The sequence below is a fragment of the Oncorhynchus clarkii genome, chromosome 18 (genome assembly GCF_045791955.1).
Source record: "Oncorhynchus clarkii lewisi isolate Uvic-CL-2024 chromosome 18, UVic_Ocla_1.0, whole genome shotgun sequence".
In the NCBI taxonomy this organism is placed as follows: domain Eukaryota; kingdom Metazoa; phylum Chordata; class Actinopteri; order Salmoniformes; family Salmonidae; genus Oncorhynchus; species Oncorhynchus clarkii.
This window is the reverse complement of record NC_092164.1, coordinates 59275189-59301507: the sequence shown is the minus strand read 5'-3', so window position 1 is coordinate 59301507 and position 26319 is coordinate 59275189. Positions and strand designations below refer to the sequence as shown.

At 43.9% G+C, this 26319-nt stretch overlaps 1 protein-coding gene across 2 annotated transcripts in view; it reads right to left on the bottom strand.

Annotated features, from left to right (window-relative positions):
• Positions 1–25186, bottom strand: part of LOC139373795 (polypeptide N-acetylgalactosaminyltransferase 4-like) — a 33770-nt gene extending 8584 nt beyond the window's left edge. The window contains exons 1-7 of one of the 2 annotated variants that reach the window (XM_071114797.1): positions 24810–25186; positions 13705–14164; positions 9788–9957; positions 8344–8533; positions 7682–7867; positions 7033–7150; positions 778–954 (exon numbers count right to left, since the gene is read on the bottom strand). In XM_071114797.1, the coding sequence (XP_070970898.1) occupies positions 778–954; positions 7033–7150; positions 7682–7867; positions 8344–8533; positions 9788–9957; positions 13705–14096 (1233 nt within the window). In that variant the 5' untranslated portion in view covers positions 14097–14164; positions 24810–25186. Of the gene's footprint in view, positions 1–777; positions 955–7032; positions 7151–7681; positions 7868–8343; positions 8534–9787; positions 9958–13704; positions 14165–24801 lie in introns of both variants that reach the window. The other variant, XM_071114798.1, reaches the window with a different exon arrangement.
• Positions 25187–26319: the final 1133 nt, after the last annotated feature.

Sequence of the window (26319 nt, the reverse complement as noted above, 5' to 3'; positions counted from 1 at the left end):
CAGCGGTTTACCAAAACAAATGTCAGAGTGCATGATTAGGGTTTTTTTTATCTCCAGATTGGTCCTGAAGCATGAGCTACTTCTTATCAACGGTTGGGATTATGCACATTACAATAAGTGACTATCACATTACAATAAGTGACTATCACATTACAATAAGTGACTATCACATTACAATAAGTGACTATCACATTACAATAAGTGACTTTATCACATTACAATAAGTGACATTATCACATTACAATAAGTGACATTATCACATTACAATAAGTGACATTATCACATTACAATAAGTGACATTATCACATTACAATAAGTGACATTATCACATTACAATAAGTGCCTTTATTATTGGTATTTCTACAGCCTGATCGATCTACAATCACTGCATCCTCCACTACTAAGGGAAAGGAGGATACCTAGTCAGTTGTACAACTGAATGCCTTCAACTGAAATGTGTCTTCCGCATTTAACCCAACCCCTCAGAGGTGTGGGGGGCTGCCTGAAATCGCCATCCACATCTTGGGCGCCCAGGGAACAGTGGGTTAACTCACTTGCCCAGGTGCAGAACAACATATTTTCACCTTGTTGATCCGATCCAGCAACCTTTCGTTTCCTGGCCCAACGCTCTAACCACTAGCTACCTCATAATGGTGTAGCTTTGTTGTAGCCCTGACAACTCACTGAAAATACTGTACCTCACGTTGATCATATGACAATGGGGAGCGAGATAAAATAAGCTAACATTTTACTGTAAAGTGTACTACAGTACTCTACCTTCCTGGCAGGGGGGTTTCTGTTGTAGAAATGCTGTTTGTAGGTGTCCATCCACACCTCGGCAGCACGGACCGTGTTCTGGAGGAACTTGGGCCTGGCGTAGGGGGCTTTCTTTGGGAAGACGTGGCCCACATGGGAGCAGGGGTGGATCTCCAGAGAACCTCCACACTGCCACACCTGGGGAACAGGAAGAAATATAGCCCATTTGACATTTTTTGCATCTTATGATATTTCTGGCAAAAATCCAGACAAGAGATGTACAGGATGGGTATGCATGTGACTCAAACCTTCCCAGAAATCCCAAATGTAAGATTTGTGGAGAGGTTCCTATTGCTCGTATTTTCTTTCTGTGTATATACAGTGGCTTCGGAAAGTATTCAGACCCCTTGACTTTTCCTCCACATTTTGTTACATTACAGCCTTATTCTAAAATGGAATAAATAAAACAATTTCCTCATCAATCTACACACAACACCCAATAACGACAAATCAAAAACAAGTTTGCAGAAATGTTTGCAACTTTAATAAAAATAGTATCACATTTACATAAGTATTCAGATCCTTTACTCAGTACTTTGTTGAAGCACCTTTGGCAGTGATTACAGCCTCAATTCTTCTTGGGTATGACACTACAATTTTGCCACATGTTTTTGTGGAGCTTCTCCCATTCTTCTCTACAGATCCTCTCAAGCTCTGTCAGGTTGGATGGGGAGCGTTGCTGCACAGCTATTTTCAGCTCTCTCCAGAGATGTTTGAGGAGGTCCGGGCTCTGGCTGGGCCACTAAATCCACTCCTGCGTTGTCTTGGCTGTGTGCTTAGGATCATTGTCCTGTTGGAAGGTGAACCTTAGCCCCAGTCTGAGGTCCTGAGCACTCTGGAGAAGGTTTTCATCAAGGATCTCTCTGTACTTTGCTCTGTTCATCTTTGCCTCAAACCTGACTAGTCTCCCAGTCCCTGCTGCTGAAAAACATCCCCACAGCATGATGCTGCCACCACCATGCTTCACCATAGGGATGTTGCCAGGTTTCCTCTAGACGTGACGCTTGGCATTCAGGCCAAAGAGTTCAGTCTTGGTTTCATCAGACCAGGGAATCTTGTTTCTCATGGTCAGAGTCTTTAGGTGCCTTTTGGCAAACTCCAAGCGGGCTGTCATGTGCCTTTTACTGAGGAGTGGCTTCTGTCTGGCCACTCTACCATAAAGAGTGCTGCAGAGATGGTTGTCCTTCTGGAATATTCTCCTTTCTCCAAAGAGGAACTCTAGAGCTCTGTCAGAGTGACCATCATGTTCTTGGTTACTTTCCTGACCAAGGCCTTGCTCTCATAGCAAAGGGGCTGAATATTTCTGTTTTTAATACATTTGCAAAAAAAAAATAAATAGAAAAACCTGTTTTCGCTTTGTCATTATTGGGTATTGTGTGTAGATTGCAGAGGATTTATTTATTTATTTAATCAATTTTAAAATAAGGCTAACGTAACAACATTTGGAAAAAGTCAAGGGGTCTGACTACTTTCCGAAGGCAGGCAGGCAGGCAGGCAGGCAGGCAGGCAGGCGCGTGCACACACAAAAATATATTTCATATTTGAGATTCTTAAAAGTAGCCATAATTTGCCTTGATGACAGCTTTGCACACTCTTGGCATTCTCTCAACCAGCTTCATGAGGTCTTGTTAAAAGAGAAGTTGTGGAATTTCTTTCCTTCTTAATGCGTTTGAGCCAGTCAGTTGTTTAGTGACAAGGTAGAGGTGGTATACAGAAGATAGACCAAGTCCATATTATGGCAAGAACAGCTCAAAATAAGTAAAGAGAAAAAACAGTTCATCATTATATTAAGAGATGAAGATCAATCAATCTGGAACATTTCAAGAACTTTGAAAGTTGCTTAAGTGCAGTCGCAAAAACCATCAAAAACCACCACTTTCCAGTCTTGTTGAGGATGGCTTGTTGTCAGGCTGAAAAAGGCGGCTGATGTTGGTGGGATTTGGAGGATGATGGAGGTAACAGAGGAAAGAGCCTCAGATCCACAAAGTCCTTTCCACCAGGTGGCTGATGAGATATGTTTGCACGACTGCCATATTGCATCTCCCTCCCAAAGCCCTTGCTTGGAAGTGTACTTCGCCAGACTGCCAACAACCTTAACCTCATCCAGGCCAAGGTGGCGAGACACGGTAGTGACACCATAGGCCTTGTTGATCTCTGCACCAGACAGGATGCTTTTGCCAGCAGACTTGGGGTCCAACATGTACTCTGTGGCATGTATGGACTTCAGGCAGAAGTCTTCACGCTTTATGATGCATTTCAGAACTGCAGTTTCCTCTGCTTGGAGCAACAGTGAAGTGGGCAGGGCAGTACGGATTTCTTCTCTTACATCTGCAGTCTGAACATCAGACAGAATGGCATTGTCTCCTTCAATCTGTGCAATGGCTACTGCTATAGGTTTCAGGAGTTTCAGGCTGCTTACCACTCTCTCCCAAAATACATCATCCAGGATGATCCTCTTGATGGGGCTGTCCATATCGGCAGACTGTGATATGGCCATTTCTTGGAGACTCCTTCCCCTCCAGGAGACTGTCAAACATGATGACAACCCCACCCCAACGGGTTTTGCTGGGCAGCTTCAATGTGGTGCTCTTATTCTTCTCACTTTGCTTGAAGAGGTAGATTGTCGCTATAACTTGATGACCCTTCACATACCGAACAATTTCTTTGGCTCTCTTGTAGAGTGTATCCATTGTTTTCAGTGCCATGATGTCCTTGAGGAGCAGATTCCATGCATGAGCAGCAAAGCCAATGGGTGTGATGTGAGGGTAGGACTCCTCCACTTTAGACCAAGCAGCCTTCATGTTCACAGCATTGTCTGTCACCAGTGCAAATACCTTCTGTGGTCCAAGGTCATTGATGACTGCCTTCAGTTCATCTGCAATGTAGAGACCGGTGTGTCTGTTGCTCCTTGTGTCTATGCTCTTGTAGAATACTGGTTGAGGGGTGGAGATGATGTAGATAATTATTCCTTGCCCACGAACATTTGATCACCCATCAGAGATGATTGAAATACAATCTGCTTTCTCTTTGATTTGCTTGACCTTCACTTGAACTCTGTTGAACTCTCTATGAGTAGATAAAGCATGTCTGGTTGGAGGGGTGTATGCTGGGCGAAGAACATTCAGAAATCTCTTCCAAAACACATTGCCTGTGAGCATCAGAGGTGAACCAGTTGCATACACAGCTCGAACAAGACATTCATCAGCATTTCTCTGACTACGTTCCTCCATCGAGTCTTAAAAAAAACTTTGATTCCAGGAGGACCATGAGCTGTTGCTATCAATAAGGTATCTGATTCCAGGAGGACCATGAGCTGTTGCTATCAATAAGGTATCTGATTCCAGGAGGACCATGAGCTGTTGCTATCAATAAGGTATCTGATTCCAGGAGGACCATGAGCTGTTGCTATCAATAAGGTATCTGATTCCAGGAGGACCATGAGCTGTTGCTATCAATAAGGTATCTGATTCCAGGAGGACCATGAGCTGTTGCTATTAATAAGGTATCTGATTCCAGGAGGACCATGAGCTGTTGCTATCAATAAGGTATCTGATTCCAGGAGGACCATGAGCTGTTGCTATCAATAAGGTATCTGATTCCAGGAGGACCATGAGCTGTTGCCATCAATAAGGTATCTGATTCATCATTTTCACCTCGAATAGAAGTAGAGGGACTTTTGTCAGAGGTTGCTTGTTGTGAGCACTGAGGGAACTTCATGCACTTGGTCAAATGATTCTGCATTTTTGTTGCATTCTTCACATATGATTTGGCACAGTATTTGCAAATGTTTCCTGCAAAGATTAGAAAAAAAATAGTAAAAAACTAACAAATACAATTCCCTGTACAGATAAATATTTAACGCAGTTAGATTAAACAACTCCTTTGTACGAGAAATGTTTTAAAAATGAAACATGTATGGACACAGGTGAATTAACCCTCCTCAGTTACCAGGCTCAAGCAAGCTAAACCCCACATGGTACAGTAGCAAAAACTAACTAGCAGAAATTGTTAACAAGTTAGAAATGATTTAAACACACTTTGCTGTAGGCTACTATTAACAAAAACTCCTGTATGTCATAAAATATATTCACCCCACCCAGTATTGTAATCAAAACCTACCAGAAAGCTTGTAGTCCTTGGCTCAGACAGTGTAGTAGTGTGGCATCTCATTAGTGTGCAAGATCTTGAGAATCAGCTGTGCATGTGATGGAAGAATGCACTGTGCATGCAGAGGGTTGCAATTCCATTGAATTGGGGATAGTTTAACCAAAATATGCCACAAGACCTAGAATTGCCTTATGTGTATCCCACAAAAAAGGTTCACTGTTATAAGCTAACTTTTCTGATGAATTTAAGCAAAATTCCCAGGCTTAACTTCCCATGGAACATTTTCGGAAAAATTCCAGCAATTTACCGGAACGTTTTCTACCTATTGCAATCCTAGTTACCAGCCTCAAAAATATCAGACACATCTCAACATCAGCTGTTCACAGGAAACTGTGTGAATCAGGCCTTCATGGTCGAATTGCTGCAAAGAAACCACTACTAAAGGACACTTCTCCGCATGTGTGGTTCCCACCGTGAAGCATGGAGGAGGTGTGTTGGTGCTTTGCTGGTGACACTGTCTGATTCATTTAGAATTTAAGACACACTCAACCAGCATGGCTACCACATCTGGTTTGCGCTTAGTGGGACAATCATTTGTTTTTCAACAGGACAATGACCCAACACACCTCCAGGCTGTGTAAGGGCTATTTGACCAAGAAAGATAGTGATGAGTGCTGCATCAGATGACCTGGCCTCCACAATCACCCGACCTCAACCCAATTGTGATGGTTTGGGATGAGTTGGACTGCAGAGTGAAGGAAAAGCAGGCAACAAGTGCTCAGCATATGAGGGAAGTCCTTCAAGACTTTTGGAAAAGCATTCCAGGTGAAGCTGGTTGAGAGAATGCCAAGCGTGTGCAAAGCTGTCATCAAGGCAAAGGGTGGTCACTTTGAAGAATCTTAAATATATATATATAGCTAACAAGAGAATCATGAAAACCAGTTTGTTGGGGGATCTTTTTCCCATTTTAATACATTTCCTGCAGGACATTTGATTTATGGTATCAATTTGCATCTTATAATTGCTTGTTTTCCACTACAGCCAATAAAACAGCTTTGGAGAGCGACAGGGTGCTACCTCACTATTCGCTAATTACCTTTAGCGACTTCCTTGAGTTACGCCTCAATTACACAACACATGCTCTCATTGTAATGGATACTTAGCTAGAACCCTATTCATTCTCATCAAAACATTTCATTCTGTGCCATATTTACTCCTTTGTGTTCCCAAAACACAGTTGTAAACCAATTCACAAGTCATTATTTATGGATGGAGAGTCCCAGAGAGAGGCATTTTATCTCCACATACATAAAACATTATATAGGGTGATACCCCATCCGTCTTTAGTTTTTCACACACACACACTTGGATCAAAAACAGGAAATCTGTGCCAGTAATGATTGACGTGAACAACTGAAAGGGACACCAACAACAAGGTAGCCTTCATTATCTAAATGGGGATGTAGTGTCCGACACCATCCAGCCATCACTCACCTTCAGCAGATCAGACACTGTGAGACATCACTTCGCCATCAGGGCCTGCTGACAACTAGCTAACGTCCCAAATGGCCCCCTGTTCCCTATGTAGTGCACTACTTATGACCAGGTGCTGGTCAAAAACAGTGCACTACATAGGGAAACGGTTGCCATTTGGGACACAGACAGACTCTTCTAGGCGACACTGATGAATCAAGCTAATTAACTGGATTTGAACTGGGGATAGCAGTCTGCCTATATCCATTTTCTTCCAATTAAACGTATTATTGAAACATTTTTGAAGCATAGAACATATACTTTGTAAAACTTTTTGGAGCATGGATCATTGACATTTAAAAAAAAAATTGGGACAAAGATCAGAATATAGGTGGGTGACCTTTCTGCATTAGATTAGTCTCTTTTTTTACCAAGTACCTGAGAAATAGCTTAATTGTGCCAAATGCAAATGCTACTGGCACTGAGATGTTGATGCCATATTGAAAGAGCGGTTGCTTCCCAATTGGCATCATATTCCCTATTCCCTTAGGGCCCATAGGAGTCTGGTCCAAATTAGTGCACTTTAAAGGGAATAGGTGCCATTTGGGACACAGTCAATGAGTATTTAGTACTCACCCTGAAGGACAGTTCCAGGTTCTCTCCTCCCCACACCTCCATGCCCATGTCATATGTGCCCAGGTACTCAAAGTAGGCCTTGCTCACAGCAAACAGCCCACCGGCCATGGTAGGAGACCTGAGAGAGAGAAAGCATAGTGGAACATGGAGGTCAGTACAGTGTGCAGTTTAACAGTCAGAGGCCATATTAGAAGACTTTTAAATCAAATCTATTTCTCCCTTTCCTGAGGTAATCACTTATTTGTATGTGATTAGACCAAACTTAAGTGATTAGACATTATTCAAGGAATGGAGAGAAGGTGAGATGCATTTCAAAACATAATAAACTAGGTCAGAAAGGAGAGTATTTGGGATCCAACTATAACTTTTACAAAACAACTTCTCTTCAAAATATCTCCCAATTGAATTTCCTCCTAAGAGGAGAGCCAGAGGTTGTTTCCCACAAGGCACCCTATTACTTATCTATAGAGCAATACTTTTACCAGGGCCAGAGGGCTCCCAGAGGGCTCCCAGAGGGCTCCCAGTCCCAGAGGGCTCCCAGAGGGCTCCCAGAGGGCTCCCGTCAAAAGCAGTGCACCAAAGGGGTGCCGTTTGAGATGGGCCCAGAAATCCCATATGGACAGAAACTGATGACCATAGCATTACTGACCTGATGGGTTCGGTGCGGGATTTGCGTTTCTTGCGGTCGACCTCAGGGAGGGAGTGCCACTGGAAAGTCAGCCTCCAGTCAAAGCCTCCGATCATGGGCTCATCTGTCTGCATGTAGAACTCAAACGAGTTCCAGTCGATGGTGTCGATCACCGGACACACGATGGTGCTCTCATTCTCTCCAATCCTGGAGGGAGGATGAGACACACAGTATGGTGTCAGAAAGGACACTCACTGATAAGATACACAGTATGGTGTCAGAAAGGACACTCACTGATAAGATACACAGTATGGTGTCAGAAAGGACACTCACTGATAAGATACACAGTATGGTGTCAGAAAGGACACTCACTGATAAGATACACAGTATGGGGTCAGAAAGGACACTCACTGATAAGATACACAGTATGGTGTCAGAAAGGACACTCACTGAATGTCCCTGGAAGGTTTTCATGAGACATTCCCTCATTTACATGTGATGAAATTCACGTGCCACTATACTTGACCAGGAATGCCAATAGGCCAACCAACACTAATCTGTTTTTATTGCCTCCAGAATGTCTTGTTGCTATGCAACCCTAATGACCAGTCCCATCCCATTAATTGAGTATTGAATCTGTAATTGTAATCAAATTGTCAATATGCTGGCTAAGTGAAACACACCTCTCCAAGAGCGGCTCGATCCAGCCGGGGACACACTCGCAGTGACAGTCCAGGAAGGTCAATACGTCCCCCGTGGCGTAGGTGGCGCCGATGAGCCTCGCCCTGACCAGCCCCTCCCTCTTGTTGGTGCGGATGAGGCGGACACGCTCCCAGTTACTGATGTACTGCTCCAGCTGAGACTGCAGATAGACTGGGTTTCACACAGAGAGATGGTCAAGGCTTCTCTCTCACACACACACACACACACACACACACACACACCTCCTAAAAACTCATAATTGATAGTTTGGGAAGGGCATAAATCCTTACTTCGCAACTGTGTTCAAAAAGTTTATTTGCCGTGTGCACAGGATACAACCGGTGTAAATCAGTACAGTGAAATTCTTACCTTGAGAGCTCTTTCCCAACAGTACAGTGATAATAATGTAGACAATAATAGAAAATAGAACAACGAATAAACAGATCTTATCTTTGCACATTGACAGACCAACAGGCGAAGCTAAATTATTATTCAACTGCAATGAAAATGACAGTCCCAGTCTCCCCGAAGGGGAAGACACCGTCAGTAGTGTTGATGACAGTGCTTTCCTCTCTCCTCATCATCAGGCTCTTGTATATTACAGTTGTGGATGAGAATGACGTGGTATCTTACACCCTGACTGGTCTCAGAGGGCGGGGGAGAGTCAATTGTAATATGTGGTCATTTGATACTCAGAGAGAACAGCTATCCTGTCTGAGCATAGAATCGAATGAATAGAACAGACTTCCCCCATTCAGGTCAATGATGCCATAATGGGTGGACTGGTTGCAATTTTGAATAATTTGGCTCAATCTATTCCTGTGCGTGTCTGAGACAGGTCTCTTATGTATGTGTCAGTGAATAGGCTATTATATAATTAGTTTTTCCTGACCAGCGCCACACATAAACACTAGAAACTCCACTTGTACTGACACTCAGCAGTGACTGTGTTGTCTCCAAGGAAGAATATGTCCTTTCTCTCTCACAGAACTCTCTGGCTCATCTCATCTCATGTCAGATATGTACAGATAAGCCCCATTGTTCGGCCTACAGCGTTACTGTTCTAAGTAAGGATCCTGTTCTGTATTACCGTCAACTTTGGGGAGCAACTCAATGCCTGACAAATAATAACTAGGTATTCTAAGGTATCTTTTAACCTTTAACCTTTTATTTTGCTCTCTAACTTGTGTTTTCTTGGCATTAAGGATTGTTCATATAAAAACTAAGTTTATTAACCAGATGTTCACAAATTAAAATATGTTCTATGATCCCCCCCCCCCCCCAAAATAGACAACGACAAAGCACGAACTGACGCAAACCCTATAATGTTTGTAGAGGTGCTGACTAGGCTAACAGAACAGTAAACAATGTAAAAATGACTATTAACGATCCCCCAAAAAAGACAACAAAAAAGCTCGGTCAAACCTCGGTCACTAAAGTCGTCTATGAGAATGATCTCCTTCAGGAGGACAGCAGGAGTGCTCTCCAGAACACTGTGGATAGTCCTGAGCAGGGTGGACCAGGCCTCGTTGTAGAACGCTATGATCACTGACGTGGTCGGCAGATGGCGGTAGTCAAACTTCTTAGCTCTGCATCTATACTCAAATGAAAGAGAGAGATGTTGTTTATTAGGATTGCTTTCAGCCTATCAAAGACTTATCTTTTTAAAGTCCCTAAATAAAGTCCCTCAATTCTGAAATTCATCAGTCTATTCTTGTTCTGAGAAGTGAAGGCTATTCCTTGCGAGAAATTGCCAAGAAACTGAAGATCTCGTACAACGCTGGGTACTACTCCCTTCACAGAACAGCACAAACTGTCTCTAACTAGAATAGAAAATGTGGGAGGCCCCGGTGCACAACTGAACAAGAGGACAAGTACATTAGAGTGTCTAGTTTGAGAAACAGACTCCTCACAAGTCCTCAACTGGCAGTTTCATGAAATAGTACCCACAAAACACCAGTCTCAAAGTCAACAGTCGAGAGGCGACTCTAGGATGCTTGCTTTCTGGGCAGAGTTCTTCTATCCAGTGTCTGTGTTCTTTTTCCCATCTTAATCTTTTATTTTTGTTGGCCAGCCTGAGATATGGCTTATTCTTTGCAACTCTGCCTAGAAGGCTACCATCCCGGAGTCACCTCTTCACTGTTGACGTTGAGACATTTGTTTTGCGGGTACAATTTAATGAAGCTCCCAGTGGGTCAGAAATGTACATACACTCAATTAGTATTTGGTAGCATTGCCTTTAAATTGTTTAACTTGGGTCAAATGTTTTGGCTAGCCTTCCACAAGCTTCCACAATAATTTGGGTGAATACGTTCATCTCTAGGAGACAGAACGCATCTCCTTCCTGACTGGTATGACGGCTGCGTGGTCCCATGGGTTTTATACTTGTGTACTATTGTTTGTACAGATGAACGTGGTACCTTTAGGCGTTTGGAAATTGCTCCCAAGGATGAACCAGACTTGAAGGTCTACAATTTCTTTTCTGAGGTCTTGGCTGATTTATTTTGATTTTCCCATGATGTCAAGCAAAGAGGCAGTGTGTTTGAAGGTAGGCCTTGAAATAAGTCCACAGGTACACCTCCAATTGACTCAAATGATGTAAATTACCCTATCAGATGCTTCTAAAGCCATGACATCCTTTTATGGAATTACCAAGCTGTTTAAAGGCACAGTCAACTTAGTGTATTTAAATGTCTGACCCACTGGAATGGTGATACAGTGAATTATAAGTGAAATATTCTGTCTGTAAACAATTGTTGGAAAAATTACTTGTGTCATGCTCAAAGTAGATGTCCTAACCAACTTGCCAAAACTATAGTTTGTTAACAAGAAATTTGTGGAGTGGTTGAAAAATGAGTTTTAATGACTCCAACATAAGTGTATGTAAACTTCCGACTTCAACTGCACCTACATACACAAGTATTATACATAATGATTGGAGCTGACTGCAAGACAGACCACACAGTCACTCTATTTGGAGCAGTGAACATGTGACAGTTTGCTAGAGAGTTGCTTTGGTCAGTGCAGGAGAGGAGCATTTGGTCTCATTCCTGTGGGGAGTTGTGGAAACGACAAGAAACAGAAATATGAGGGGAAAGAAATCACACCGACGTCCCACATGCCTGAGCAGTTCTCATGGAGAGACCAGAGGACAATGTGCCAGAGCAGTTCTCGTGGAGAGACCAGAGGACAATGTGCCTGAGCAGTTCTCATGGAGAGACCAGAGGACAATGTGCCTGAGCAGTTCTCATGGAGAGACCAGAGGACAATGTGCCTGAGCAGTTCTCATGGAGAGACCAGAGGACAATGTGCCTGAGCAGTTCTCATGGAGAGACCAGAGGACAATGTGCCTGAGCAGTTCTCATGGAGAGACCAGAGGACAATGTGCCTGAGCAGTTCTCATGGAGAGACCAGAGGACAATGTGCCTGAGCAGTTCTCATGGAGAGACCAGAGGACAATGTGCCTGAGCAGTTCTCATGGAGAGACCAGAGGACAATGTGCCTGAGCAGTTCTCATGGAGAGACCAGAGGACAATGTGCCTGAGCAGTTCTCATGGAGAGACCAGAGGACAATGTGCCTGAGCCGTTCTCATAGAGACCAGAGGACAATGTGCCTGAGCCATTCTCATAGAGAGACCAGAGGACAACAAATGGAGAAAAAGGAATGATGAGAAGGGGATATAGAGAGAACAGCGAGAAAGAGTTAGAGCGAGAGAGAGAGAGAAAGAGAAAAGCGAGAAAGAGTTAGAGCGAGAGAGAGAGAACAGCGAGAAAGAGTTAGAGCGAGAGAGAGAGAGAGAGAGAGAGAAAGGGGGCAAGGAAAATGAGAGAGGCAGGGAGGTAAAGAAATAAAGGAAACAGAACTCAGGTTTCTGCACCAAAGGGGAAGTTACAGAAAGAATGGCATTTGAGAGCTTCAGTCAGGGACGGAGGCTACTCTCTTCAGTCAGGGACGGAGGCTACTCTCTTCAGTCAGGGATGGAGGCTACTCTCTTCAGTCAGGGACGGAGGCTACTCTCTTCAGTCAGGGACGGAGGCTACTCTGTAAAGAACTGGAGAGACAGCTCATGTGCCTTTAAAAAAAAAGGATCCTGGCCTCACTGTTTATTGGAAGCTGACCATGAACCTCGACAGATTCAGTGTTTATTGGAAGTCATTGAAACTCAAGCAGAACAGCGTCTTATGGAAAACAGATGAAAAGTAACAAAAACACAAGCTTGAATTCAACCACAGCAATAATGGTGTGTGTGTGTAGTAGCTTGATTATAGACAAGTAGTAACCTGTTTTGTTGCCGATCTTTATGCAAGCAACAGTATGCGTCACAATATAGGTAAACAACACAGTAGTAGGTAACAAATCTGCTACATTCCAAGCAATTTACGTGCCTAACAAGATTTAAGTCTCCTGTTATGTGATTGGCCCGATCTCAACTTACACTGTGTGTTACTAATTGACCTCATGCTTGCCTTGTATTTGAAGTCAGGATTTAGCTTTAAACTTTAATTCGAGCATTCAGGGACCCTTTATTTTTGGGCACGAATTTCTCACGACCCTACAAATCTAATGACACAACCTTAAAATCAGTACATTTAGATTTTTACATCAACAAATAACCTTAAAATCATAACATCAATCTCTTATCAAAATGAAGAGAAACCAACATTTACTCAATAAAATCTTATTTTTCAAATGATTTTGCTCACAAATTTTTGTATATTATAGTATACTCTTAATTATTTGTTCCTAAAAACAAACATGATTTTATGTGAGGGGTAATAATATAAGACATTATCACACAGGTGTTGGGCTGCCAGCATCACTCAGCATCACTTCTGCTGTGAACAGCTGGGAAGATGAAACACAGATGGAGACTTTTTATTGAGGCAATCAAAGTCCAGTCCTCTAGTGCAATGAGTACCGTACCTTTTAAACTGAGTAAGGCCAGTTAGGGAAGTTACTCATTCATCCCTTACAGCTGTACAGAAAATATCACTGTCTTACATGACACCAGAACAGCCAAGTCTAATTCAGCTTCATAACACAGATTTAAGTATCCATGTACGTCTCTGCAATCAGACTCACTGGACCTGTACAATAAGAGGTGGTTACTGGTCTAAACTACTGGTCCAGATGGATTGAAATGCCGGGGGGGGGGGGTCTCAATCCCAATAGCATACTCCTCACAACCCCTCTCCTTCCCTCTTTCTCAAAGCCCATTGGAGGACAAGGTCAGAGGGGAGGGACCTCTCAATTTTGAGAAGAAGACGAGGAGAGAAGATGCGACGAGAACGCAATTGAGATGTTCCCACTGTGTGAAGATGAAGATAATTTGCCTACTCACTCCTTCATCCTGTTGTCCTGGATGTGTCGGTGCAGAGAGATCTTATCGCTGACAAAGATATTAATAGCGTATCTCTCCACGCTGTCCTCCTCTTGCTTCTTCTCCTCCGGGCTGAGGTTTAGCCTGGTGGCCTTGCCCCATTCCCCGGGAGCGTTGGCATCCGCCGGCGCTTTCACGTACACAGGCCTGGCCAGCTGCTCGCTCCCCTGTTCCTCCACAGGGGCCAAGTGCCTAACCAGCAGGCTGCGGCCCCCTCCGTCCTCCCCTCCATCGTTCCCTGTGGAGGAGAAGGAGGCGGAACGGACCAGGAGCAGGTAGCCCAGCCACAGCACCCACAGCAGGAAGAAGGACTTAGCTAGGAGGCCCAGCTTCCGGGAGCAACGCACCCTCATCGCCCCCGGCAACCACTAGAGTGGAATCTCACCAGCTGCCACTTAAAAAGTCCCCAGGACACACAGCTCTGTGGAAAACACAAACACACAACAGGGAGGGCTGAGAAAATGTTTAGGTCCAGTTTGAAGTTTGGCCTATGATAAAAGTAGTAAGACACCTTGAGCTGAGTTACTCCATGACAGACTTGATAAGACTTGAACCATTGCAGTGAGCAGATAGAGCTATACCACTTATAATCGGTGGAAAAGGAATTCCCAGGTAAACGAAAGTGAGAGCAGCCACAGATAGTCAATCAAAAATCTATCTGGTTTATTACATGTTGCAACAGGGAGACAACAACAGCACAGAAGCAGAGAAAATGTCTAACTGGCCTCTTGGAAACAGGCACTTTATATCCTAATACAAGCACCAAATGTTCTCTAAACACCAGCCGAGAGGCTTGTAGAAAGTCCAAACAAAACGCTGTGACTTTGTCAGCTGCTACAGAATCACACAGTGGTCACAGAACGTCATCAATACAACAGTGAATAATCAGTGTGTCCTCAGTCCTTGTATCTCCAGTCTGGAGTCAATCACTATCAACAGAAATGAGAAAAATCCATAACAAGTCTCGTGACCTTCAATTTGAACCTTGAGAGTCGCAAATAGACCACTGGAAACGATGCGTGTTACAAAAACTCTAAATATTCTAAACTTAGTGTTGATCAGGCTAAATTAAATATTAAAACGTTGCCATATTAAATATTTCCATGACAACGGTTGAATAGTAGTGTTCCTAACAAGTTTCATATTGACAGATTAAAATTCTCACTCAAGAGCGTTCCACGTGACAGGGAGATAAAAATTAAGCACAAAACGCTTAAAGGCTAAATTAAATATGACTCTATGCTAATTTCATTCCAGTCAGTGGCAGCGCTAATACTCGACTGAGACGTCTGTTTGCGGCTAAATGAGAAAACACTGCTAATGATGTCGTTCAAATTGACTAAACTGATGACAATCATCATCATCCAAGATCAATAATGACAAACTCAGGGCTGGGCTAGATGTGAGCTGAAATTAAATACAAATAGCAAAGATAGATCACTGTACCGCTGATATAATTATGTAGGCTACTCTGTGGTGAGATAGTTGAACTTATTATAATAATTTTGTTGTTGTTGTTGTTGTTGTTCTTTTTACCACTTTTTCGTGATATTCAAATTGGTAGTTCCAGTCCTATCCCATCGCTGCAACTCCCGTACAGACTCAGGAGAGGCGAAGGTCAAGAACCATGCGTCCTCCGAAACACGACTCACCAAGCCGCACTGCTTCTTGACACACTGCTCGCTTAACCCGGAAGCCAGCCGCACCAATGTGTCGGAGAAGACACTGTACACCTGGAAACCGTGTCAGCGTGCATGCGCCTGGCCCGCCACAGGAGTCACTAGAGCGTGATTGGACAAGGACAACCTGGCTGCCCAAACCCGGATGACGCTGGGAGACCCGGATGACGCCGGGAGACCTCATGGGTCTCCCGGTCGTGGCAGAGCACCGTATCGAACACGGATCTGTAGTGATGCCGCTATCACTGCTAAGCAGTGCCTTAGACCACTGCGCCACACGGGAGGCCCCAGAGATACTCAAACTTAATCAAATCCAACATTTTATACAGGAGGCATTGCACATGGCACACTCTAGAAAGTTCTATTCAGAACCTAACGGGTCATTCTTCTGTCCCCAAGGGAAAAGCATTGAATGACTATTTTCACAGAAGGTTCTATATGGAATCTAAAAAGGGTTATAACATAGAACCTAAAATGGTTCTTCAAATAATTATCCCATAAGGACAGCCGGAGAAACCTTTCAGAAACATTTTTCTCTCTCTCTAAGAGTGTACTAAATAGTCAAGGTTCTCTGAGACAATATGTTTACGAAACAGTCTAAGCCTAAGGTTTTTCTACTGTTCTTTTAGTGTTAACACACAGGCTTAGAGACAGACTTCTCCTGGTGTTAACACACAGGTTTAGAGACAGACTTCTTCTGGTGTTAACACACAGGCTTAGAGACAGACTTCTCCTGGTGTTAACACACAGGCTTAGAGACAGACTTCTTCTGGTGTTAACACACAGGCTTAGAGACAGACAGCTCCTGGTGTTAACACACAGGCTTAGAGACAGACTTCTTCTGGTGTTAACACACAGGTTTAGAGACAGACTTATTCTGGTGTTAACACACAGGCTTAGAGACAGACTTCTCCTGGTGTTAACACACAGGCTTAGAGACAGACTTCTTCTGGTGTTAACACACAGGCTTAGAGACAGACAGCTCCTGGTGTTAACACACAGGCTTAGAGACAGACAGCTCAGCTCAGAAGACAGGCAGACCAGAGGCAAATCAAAGAGGGCAGACACTGCTAAACCCGTCTCCATCATCACTGCTGACATTGAGTGTAATCGCAGCATTAATAATTCAGCAGGGAGCGATACGCACTACAACAGTGACTGACAGACTGAGGCTTCAGAATGTAACTTTGATCCACTCTGTGTCTTTCCACTCCGAAGATACACCCGATGAGGTGTTCTATCCACACACACACACACACACACCCGATGAGGTGTTCTATCCACACACACCCGATGAGGTGTTCTATCCACACACACAGACACACACACCCGATGAGGTGTTCTGTCCACACTCACACACACACAATGAGGTGTTCTATCCACACACACACACACAATGAGGTGTTCTATCCACACACACACCCAATGAGGTGTTCTATCCACACACACACACACACACACACACACACCCGATGAGGTGTTCTGTACACACACACACACTCCAGCTTCCTACTGTACCATTGACATTTTTCCATAATCCAGACTACACTGCTTTACTGCTATAATATCAATTTAACTCTAGAATAAAAAATAATCAATGATCATGACAGGGCACTTGAGGGTGTCAGTGAGGATGTCAGCCTATATAGATTTATATATACACAACGCACCATAAACTGTCAGATTCAGGTCTGAGGAGACTCTAAGAATGGTGTGTGTTGCAGCATTGTTGAGTCACTAAGCAGGGGTCTCCATTTCAGTCCTTCAAGATGTTAGCAGGGCATGCCTCTTTCACACTCAATGCTCTGGTCACTGGCCAAGGGACTCCGAGGCCTGGGGTTACAAAATGGAGAACGCCACTAAACAAAACCTCCTTTATATTAGACGTCCATCACATCTTCCTCCCACAAATCGGATAGCCCTTGGTGGGGCTGGGTAGGGAGCGATTTGCACCAGCAGAGTCTGACAGAAGGCTTAGGGAGAATTTCTGCCTCCTCTTTGAGGTAAGACTGTGTGAGCTCTGCAGAATCCAAAACAAGTAGACCTAAGCCACCAGCTACAGCAGGCTTTGGATCCATGGCTGGCTACACTGCCCCATTGCTACTCTATCACTAATCTAGATGCCACCTGATCTAGCATCTTCTGTCAGAGGGGGTTTTCAAGGGAGTCCGGAAAGCAGTGTTTAATCTTAAAGGTCTGACTGACGACAGAGCAGATGACTGCTTTACTGTTGTTACAGTAGGCTATAGAGACTAGAGACTAGCTGTACGGTAGGCTATAGAGACTAGCTGTACGGTAGGCTATAGAGACCAGAGACTAGCTGTACGGTAGGCTATAGAGACTAGCTGTACGGTAGGCTATAGAGACTAGAGAGTTTAGCTGTACGGTAGGCTATAGAGACTAGAGAGTTTAGCTGTACAGTAGGCTAGAGAGACTAGAGAGTTTAGCTGTACGGTAGGCTAGAGAGACTAGAGAGTTTAGCTGTACGGTAGGTTAGAGAGACTAGCTGTACAGTAGGCTATAGAGACTAGAGAGTTTAGCTGTACAGTAGGCTAGAGAGACTAGCTGTACGGTAGGCTATAGAGACTAGAGAGTTTAGCTGTACGGTAGGCTAGAGAGACTAGCTGTACAGTAGGCTATAGAGACTAGAGACTAGCTGTACAGTAGGCTATAGAGACTAGAGAGTTTAGCTGTACGGTAGGCTAGAGAGACTAGCTGTACAGTAGGCTATAGAGACTAGAGACTAGCTGTACAGTAGGCTATAGAGACTAGAGAGTTTAGCTGTACGGTAGGCTAGAGAGACTAGCTGTACAGTAGGCTAGAGAGGCTAGCTGTACAGTAGGCTAGAGAGGCTAGCTGTAAAGTAGACTAGAGAGGCTAGCTGTAAAGTAGGCTAGAGAGGCTAGCTGTACAGCAGGCTAGAGAGACTAGAGAGACTAGCTGTACAGTAGGCTAGAGATATTAGCTGTACAGTTGGCTAGAGAGACTAGCTGTACAGTAGGCTAGAGAGACTAGCTGTACAGTAGGCTAGACAGACTAGCTGTACAGTAGGCTAGAGAGACAGTAGGTGCAGTAGGCTAGAGAGACTAGAGACTAGCTGTACAGTAGGCTAGAGAGACTAGAGACTAGCTGTACAGTAGGCTAGAGAGGCTAGAGAGACTAGCTGTACAGTAGGCTAGAGAGACTAGAGACTAGCTGTACAGTAGGCTAGAGAGACTAGCTGTACAGTAGGCTAGAGAGACTAGCTGTACAGTAGGCTAGAGAGACTAGCTGTACAGTAGGCTAGAGAGACTAGAGACTAGCTATACAGTAGGCTAGAGAGACTACCTGTACAGTAGGCTAGAGAGACTAGCTGTACAGTAGGCTAGAGAGACTAGCTGTACAGTAGGCTAGAGAGACTAGAGACTAGCTGTACAGTAGGCTAGAGAGACTAGCTATACAGTAGGCTAGAGAGACTAGCTGTACAGTATGCTAGAGAGACTAGCTGTACAGTAGACTAGAGAGACTAGCTGTACAGTAGGCTAGAGAGACTAGCTGTACAGTAGACTAGAGAGACAGTAGGTACAGTAGGCTATAGAGACTAGAGAGTTTAGCTGTAGCCATCTGAAGGATTTACATCCAGCCATGATCCTATGTCACTTTGTGTGCTGGAATAGAGAGAATTTACATATGGGCCACTGCACCTTGGCGTCAATGACCTGTAATGGTAACTGCACTATATTGCATTTGCACTATGTAGGCTACACCTCTGCAGAACACTGGATGTGGACTGCAGGCCTGTACACAGTGCTGTGAAAATGTATTTGCCCCCTTTCTAATTTAGCATATTTTTTATACTGAATGTTAAATAAAGATCTTCAACCAAAACCTAATATATTACTTATTTCATTTGTTTCATAAACAATGTTATGCAACACCCAATGCCCCTGTGTGAAAAAGTCATTGCCACCACCTTTAGCTGCAATGACTCCAAACACACGCTTCCTGTAGTTGTTGGTCAGTCTCTCACTGTGGAGGACTTTCAGCCCACCCTTCCGTGCAGTACTGCTTTCACTCAGCGACATTTGTGGGCGTTCAAGCATGAACAGCTTGTTTAAAGTCCTGACACAACATCTCAATTGGGATTAGGTCCTGACTTTGACTAGGCCATTCCAAAACTTAAAATGTTATTTTTTTTTAGACATTTTCAAGTAGACTTGATTGTGTGTTTGGGATCATTGTCTTGCTGCATGACCCAGCTGTGCTTCAGCTCAGACAGATGGCCTGACATTCTCCTGGAGAATTCTCTGATACAGAGCAGAATTCATGGTTCCTTCTATTAAGGCACGTTGTCCAGGTCCTGAGGCAGCAAAGCATCTCCAAACCATCACACTACCACCACCATGCATTCCACAGTAAGAACCTTATACCAACGGTGACGCATGGTGGTGGTAGTGTGATGGTTTAGGGACAAAATTTCTCCACAGCGATGTGAGAGACTGATCAACAACTACAGGAAGCATTTGGTTGGAGTCATTGCAGCTAAAGGTGGCACAACCAGTTATTGAGGGTAACGGGGCAAATACTTATTCACACAGGGAAATTGGGTGTTGCAAAACTTTGTATATTAAATAAATATATATTTTTTTGTTATTTGTAAACTCAGGTTACCTGTATCTAATACTGGGTTTTGGTTGAAGATCTGATAACATTCAGTATCAAAAATATGCAAAAGTAGAGAATATCAGAAAGGGGGCAAATACTTTTTCACAGCGCTGTGTACATGTCACGACAGGATCCCTCTCACCGTGTACATGTCACGACAGGATCCCTCTCACTGTGTACATGTCACGACAGGATCCCTCTCACTGTGTACATGTCCTGACAGGATCCCTCTCACCGTGTACATGTCACGACAGGATCCCTCTCACCGTGTACATGTCACGACAGGATCCCTCTCCCTGTGTACGTGTCACGACAGGATCCCTCTCACTGTGTACGTGTCACGACAGGATCCCTCTCACTGTGTACATGTCACGGCAGGATCCCTCTCACTGTGTACATGTCACGACAGGATCCCTCTCACCGTGTACAGTACATGTCACGACAGGATCCCTCTCACCGTGTACATGTCACGACAGGATCCCTCTCACCGTGTACATGTCACGGCAGGATCCCTCTCACCGTGTACATGTCACGACAGGATCCCTCTCACCGTGTACGTGTCACGACAGGATCCCTCTCACTGTGTACGTGTCACGACAGGATCCCTCTCACTGTGTACATGTCACGGCAGGATCCCTCTCACTGTGTACATGTCACGACAGGATCCCTCTCACCGTGTACAGTACATGTCACGACAGGATCCCTCTCACCGTGTACATGTCACGACAGGATCCCTCTCACCGTGTACATGTCACGGCAGGATCCCTCTCACCGTGTACATGTCACGACAGGACCCCTCTCACCGTGTACATGTCACGACAGGATCCCTCTCACCGTGTACATGTCACGACAGGATCCCTCTCACTGTGTACATGTCACGACAGGATCCCTCTCACTGTGTACATGTCACGACAGGATCCCTCTCACTGTGTACATGTCACGGCAGGATCCCTCTCACTGTGTACATGTCACGGCAGGATCCCTCTCACTGTGTACATGTCACGGCAGGATCCCTCTCACTGTGTACATGTCACGGCAGGATCCCTCTCACTGTGTACATGTCACGGCAGGATCCCTCTCACTGTGTACATGTCACGACAGGATCCCTCTCACTGTGTACGTGTCACGACAGGATCCCTCTCACTGTGTACATGTCACGACAGGATCCCTCTCACTGTGTACATGTCACGGCAGGATCCCTCTCACTGTGTACATGTCACGACAGGATCCCTCTCACTGTGTACGTGTCACGACAGGATCCCTCTCACTGTGTACATGTCACGACAGGATCCCTCTCACTGTGTACATGTCACGGCAGGATCCCTCTCACTGTGTACATGTCCTGACAGGATCCCTCTCACTGTGTACATGTCACGACAGGATCCCTCTCACTGTGTACATGTCCTGACAGGATCCCTCTCACTGTGTACATGTCACGGCAGGATCCCTCTCACTGTGTACATGTCACGACAGGATCCCTCTCACTGTGTACATGTCACGGCAGGATCCCTCTCACTGTATACTGTTGCCGACAAATATTTTGTCACCCTTTCACTTTTCTTAAATAAATCCTTACTTCTTCTAAAATAACTTGAAACAAGGGACCTCCCGGGTGGCGCAGTGGTTAAGAGACTCTGGGTTCGGGACCAGGCTCTGTCGTAACCGGCCGCGACCGGGAGGTCCGTGGGGCGACGCACAATTGGCCTAGCGTCGTCCGGGTTAGGGAGGGTTTGGCCGGTAGGGAAATCCTTGTCTCATGGCGCACCAGCGACTCCTGTGGCGGGCCAGGTGCAGTGTGCGCTAACCAAGGTTGCCAGGTGCACGGTGTTTCCTCCGACACATTGGTGCGGCTGGCTTCCGGGTTGGATGGCGCTGTGTTAAGAAGCAGTGCGGCTTGGTTGGGTTGTGTATCGGAGGACGCATGATTTTCAACCTTCGTCTCTCCCGAGCCCGTACGGGAGTTGTAGCAATAAGACAAGATAGTAGCTACTAAACAATTGGATACCACGAAATTGGGGAGAAAAAGGGGTAAAAATTCAACAAAAAAATTAAAAATAAAATAAATAACTTGAAACTGAAAAACAACTTTGGTCTCCACACCTTAAGATAACTGCAGGCAACTGCTTATTGTAGCCATCAATGAGCTTGCAGCAACTTTCTACTGGCAAATAAATGCTTCAGAGTTCAAGTAACAGACACATCAACTGTTCAGAGGAGACTGCGTGAATCAGGCCTTCATGGTCGAATTTCTGAAAAGAAACCACTACTAAAGGACACCAATAATAAGAAGATACTTGCTTGGGCCAGGAAACACAAGCAATGGGCATTAGACCGGTGGAAATCTGATGAGTTGGACCGCAGAGTAAAGGAAAAGCAGCCAACAAGTGCTCAGCATATGTGGGAACTCCTTTAAGACTGTTGGAAAAGCATTCCTCACGAAGCTGGTTGAGAGAATGCCAATAGTGTGCAAAGCTGTCATCAAGGCAAAGAGTTTTACTTTGAAGAATCTCAAATATACAATATCTATTTCACATGTTTTTGGTGTGATATTACACACTTTCCATGTGTTATTTCATCGTGTTGATGTCTTCTCTATTATTCTACAATGTAGAAAATAGTAAAAATAAAGAAATCATTGAATGAGTAAGTGTGTCCAAACTTGACTGGTACTGTATTACTGTATGCATGTATGTATGTATGTATGTATGTATTTCTGGTGAGACAAGCTTTTAAATGGATAGTCGTTGGCTAAATGACTGGAAGTCTATGGGAACAGCCAGCACGTCATTGCCCTAACACTAGTAGCAATGCTCTGTCCCCCACTTACCCTTGCCACCACTGCTGAAAACAATCCTAGGGGAAACACATTGTCACTGGAATGTATTTGGCAGGCATTCTAAAAGTAGTTACGTTAGTATGGACATGGGAGCCTTGCCAATGTCTTCCTCTGCAACCGAAGAGGAAGAAAAACACCCGACACTGACAAAGAGCTACAGTCAATCAACAACAGTCGTATTAAAGTACAAACGCAGAACAGGGCTGCTGCTTTCACTGTGACATCCATCTCAGAGACCAGTCAAACACATTGCACTGACGACACTCACTGTAACTCAGAAAATGTGTGCGAGTACATTTTATCAGTCTCGCTGAATGGTACACCGCAGATGAACAGCGGGCCAACATGAAATATGAGGGACAATATGTGAGCGTTTACTCGCTGTTAAACATTCAGCACTGAAAAACCTCAAAATATGTGCTAGTACATTCGGTATTCTACCATGATGTCATCTGTCTCACTGAATAGTGTAGTTTGGAGTTTCTCTAGCAGATGCTGATCTTGGGTCAGTTTTGCATTTCCATCACTAATGGTTAAGGTTGGAAATGGGGATGCTGACCCTTGATCTGTACCTACGGGAAATTTCCCCCGGCATTTCACTGAACGGTACACCAGAGAGGAACATCTGGCCAGCTCGAACTACAAGAGCCAACAGGCCTATACTCCCCGTAAACATTTGGCACAGAAAAAGCTCTCTCGACGACAATAACAACTCTTCAGTGATTACACTGAGCGTAAACACTATAGTAAGTCCGACCGGCCGACCATACGAACTGGATCAGGAGGTTGATAAATAAAGTTAGGCTATAACATGTCTTCCACATACCTCCGTTACACTGACGAAATTTGTCTAAAGCCTACAGTGAAAGCTTGTCGTTCAGCTTTACTTTCTCTTTAAATGGACTTGATGCATCTTGTCTGATGTTAGCCCAAACTGTCAAATGAAAATAGCCGATGTCTCCTTGTATGTTGACAGATTCCGTTTCAAAGACTTTGGGGAAAAGTTTGGCATAGTGCTTGTTTTCCCTGATGTTTAGGTTGTGGTCTGGATGCAGCAGAGTGAGCAGAAGTGGGCGTGTCAGTAGATGGCTAAAGGTCCAGCTACATTTCTACATTTTCAGCATAAGGCCTACATTTTGTTCCAACAGAGTGCAAATAAATCATAGCTAGTTCATGAAACTTGACAGGCTTTAATTATAGACAATACAGAAACATGTATCACTGTAATGCAAATATGCTGAGAATGGTGAAACTGCAGCATCTAGAGATCACCTTCAGTTTAAAGAAGATGAGGCTTACTGTGATAGTGAGCTAGAGTAACTCAACTTGGGACTGTGAAGGGTTTAAAAGCATTGCACCTTTAGAATGAACATATAACCATGTTAAATCAGGGAATATAAACTCTAGCTAAAAACCAATGCATGTAGTTGTTGTTACCAACTGTTTGTTACAACATAACAGTAGTATAAAAGTTATTTGCATGGACTGACATGGGTTAGCTATTATTAGGTTCGCCTAACTCAGCTGTCAAGACAGACAACTAAATTAGCTGGTTACTAAATCTCAGCTATTGAGTCTTTTTGTTTAGATTACCAACTAGTTAGCTAGCTAAGGTTAGCTTGTTACTGACTGGGAGCTGGATGACCATAGTTCGAAACCTTCAGGAACAAGACATTTACATCCAACGTAAATTTACTAAACACCCAACTAGCCACGTTTGGCAAGAACACAAAGTTCCTGCAGCAAAAGACCAAGCAATTATAGCTAGCTACTGTAGCTAGCTATCCTACTTGATAGTTAGCTAACTGTAGCCCAGGGCGACCAGAGCTCATCTATGTATTCGTTTGCTAATCAGATTACACCTGATTAGCCACGTGTACAAATTAACTTCATTCTTACTTTATTACCTAGTCCACTACATTCCGTGTTCCTGGAAGCTGCTCGGCGTTTTGTCTCCGACTCAACCTCTGGCTTGCATCTGTCTAGCTCGATCTGAGACTGCAGCTTTCAACACAACCACATCCTCTTCACGTTGATGATGGTCTGCCGCGCTGGCTAGCTCGGGCTGTCACTTTTCCGTTCCGGAATTTATCTTGCCAGCTCTTGTTTTCACTCGATTTCAAATGAATTCTTGAAGTTGTGTAATAAATGAGACTGACTACATGTATGCGTACTTGTGCTGGAAATATTTCGGACCTTAAAACCTCTTGTTATTCACGAAATGCAGATTTGCTGACTGAGCAAGTGTACCTTGTTGATCACTCACTAGGAAGTTTGCAAATGTGGCGATTTGATCTGAATAAACCACGTGACCAACGCATTGTGGGAAAATAATATTAAAGACAGCACAGAATTTTATACAATGTTCCAAAATGAACAAGGATGTTTCACTTGTAATACTTTTTCCAATATCAAAAATAATAACAAAGTAATGCATCTTATATTTTCTATGTGCGTGTACTTGCAAGCGTGCATGTGTGTATGTGTGTGTGTGTGTGTGTGTGTGTGTGTTTGACTTTACGTGACACTTTACCCGTTAATCCCTACCTCTTTAACCTCCATTAGATATTTTCCATCCATGGATGAGGTGTGGTTTACAGGTTAGATAGCATGCATTGTTCAATGAGATTTTCATTGAGTCTAAACTCTTAATGTGTCTTTGTCTGGGCTTATGTTTGAAAATATATGATATTATAAACAAAAGGTCCATATATGCAGAAATGTAAAAGAAAGTGGAAAAACCCCATTGGGAATGGAGGAGTTAACTGCATCGAACCTTTGGACCATAACTGTTTGGTCTTTGAGTTTATAACCCCACCGGCTTTGTTGCCGAGGGCAGCCTAGGTGTGGCGGATATAACTGGACTTCAACCCCACCGGGTTTGTTGCCGAGGGCAGCCCAGGTCTGGCGGATATCAACAGTAAACTATAGAACACTGTGTGTATACAGACTCCATAGGCATTGCAATGCTAATAACAAAGATATGGCACAAGAACAAGTGGAAAAGTGTTTACATTTTTACTGATTTATTTTATGCAGAGCTCTCAGTCAGTTTAAGTTTAAGTTTATTTGTCAAATAAATACATTGGAAATCTGACTCACAGTAAAAGAAGAGGAATTATAATATGAATTTGACTTGAGAACATTTGTGACCACATCCCAGTTCACATCTATAGCTATTGAGGAAGAGCGAAAAACTGAAATCACTGAAATCCTAAACACTGAAAATATGGAAGGAAGTACATTCCAATAGATAAAATTCATGATATGTCAGCCGGCTATTAGCAAAAGGGTTTTGTGTGAAACATTTAAGTGCCGTCTCAGTTCACAGTGTCAAGAGAATGTTTTCTTATGTTGGATCAATACCAACACATGGTTTATGGTTTCATAACCCAAAACAGGTTTTAGGTTCCAATC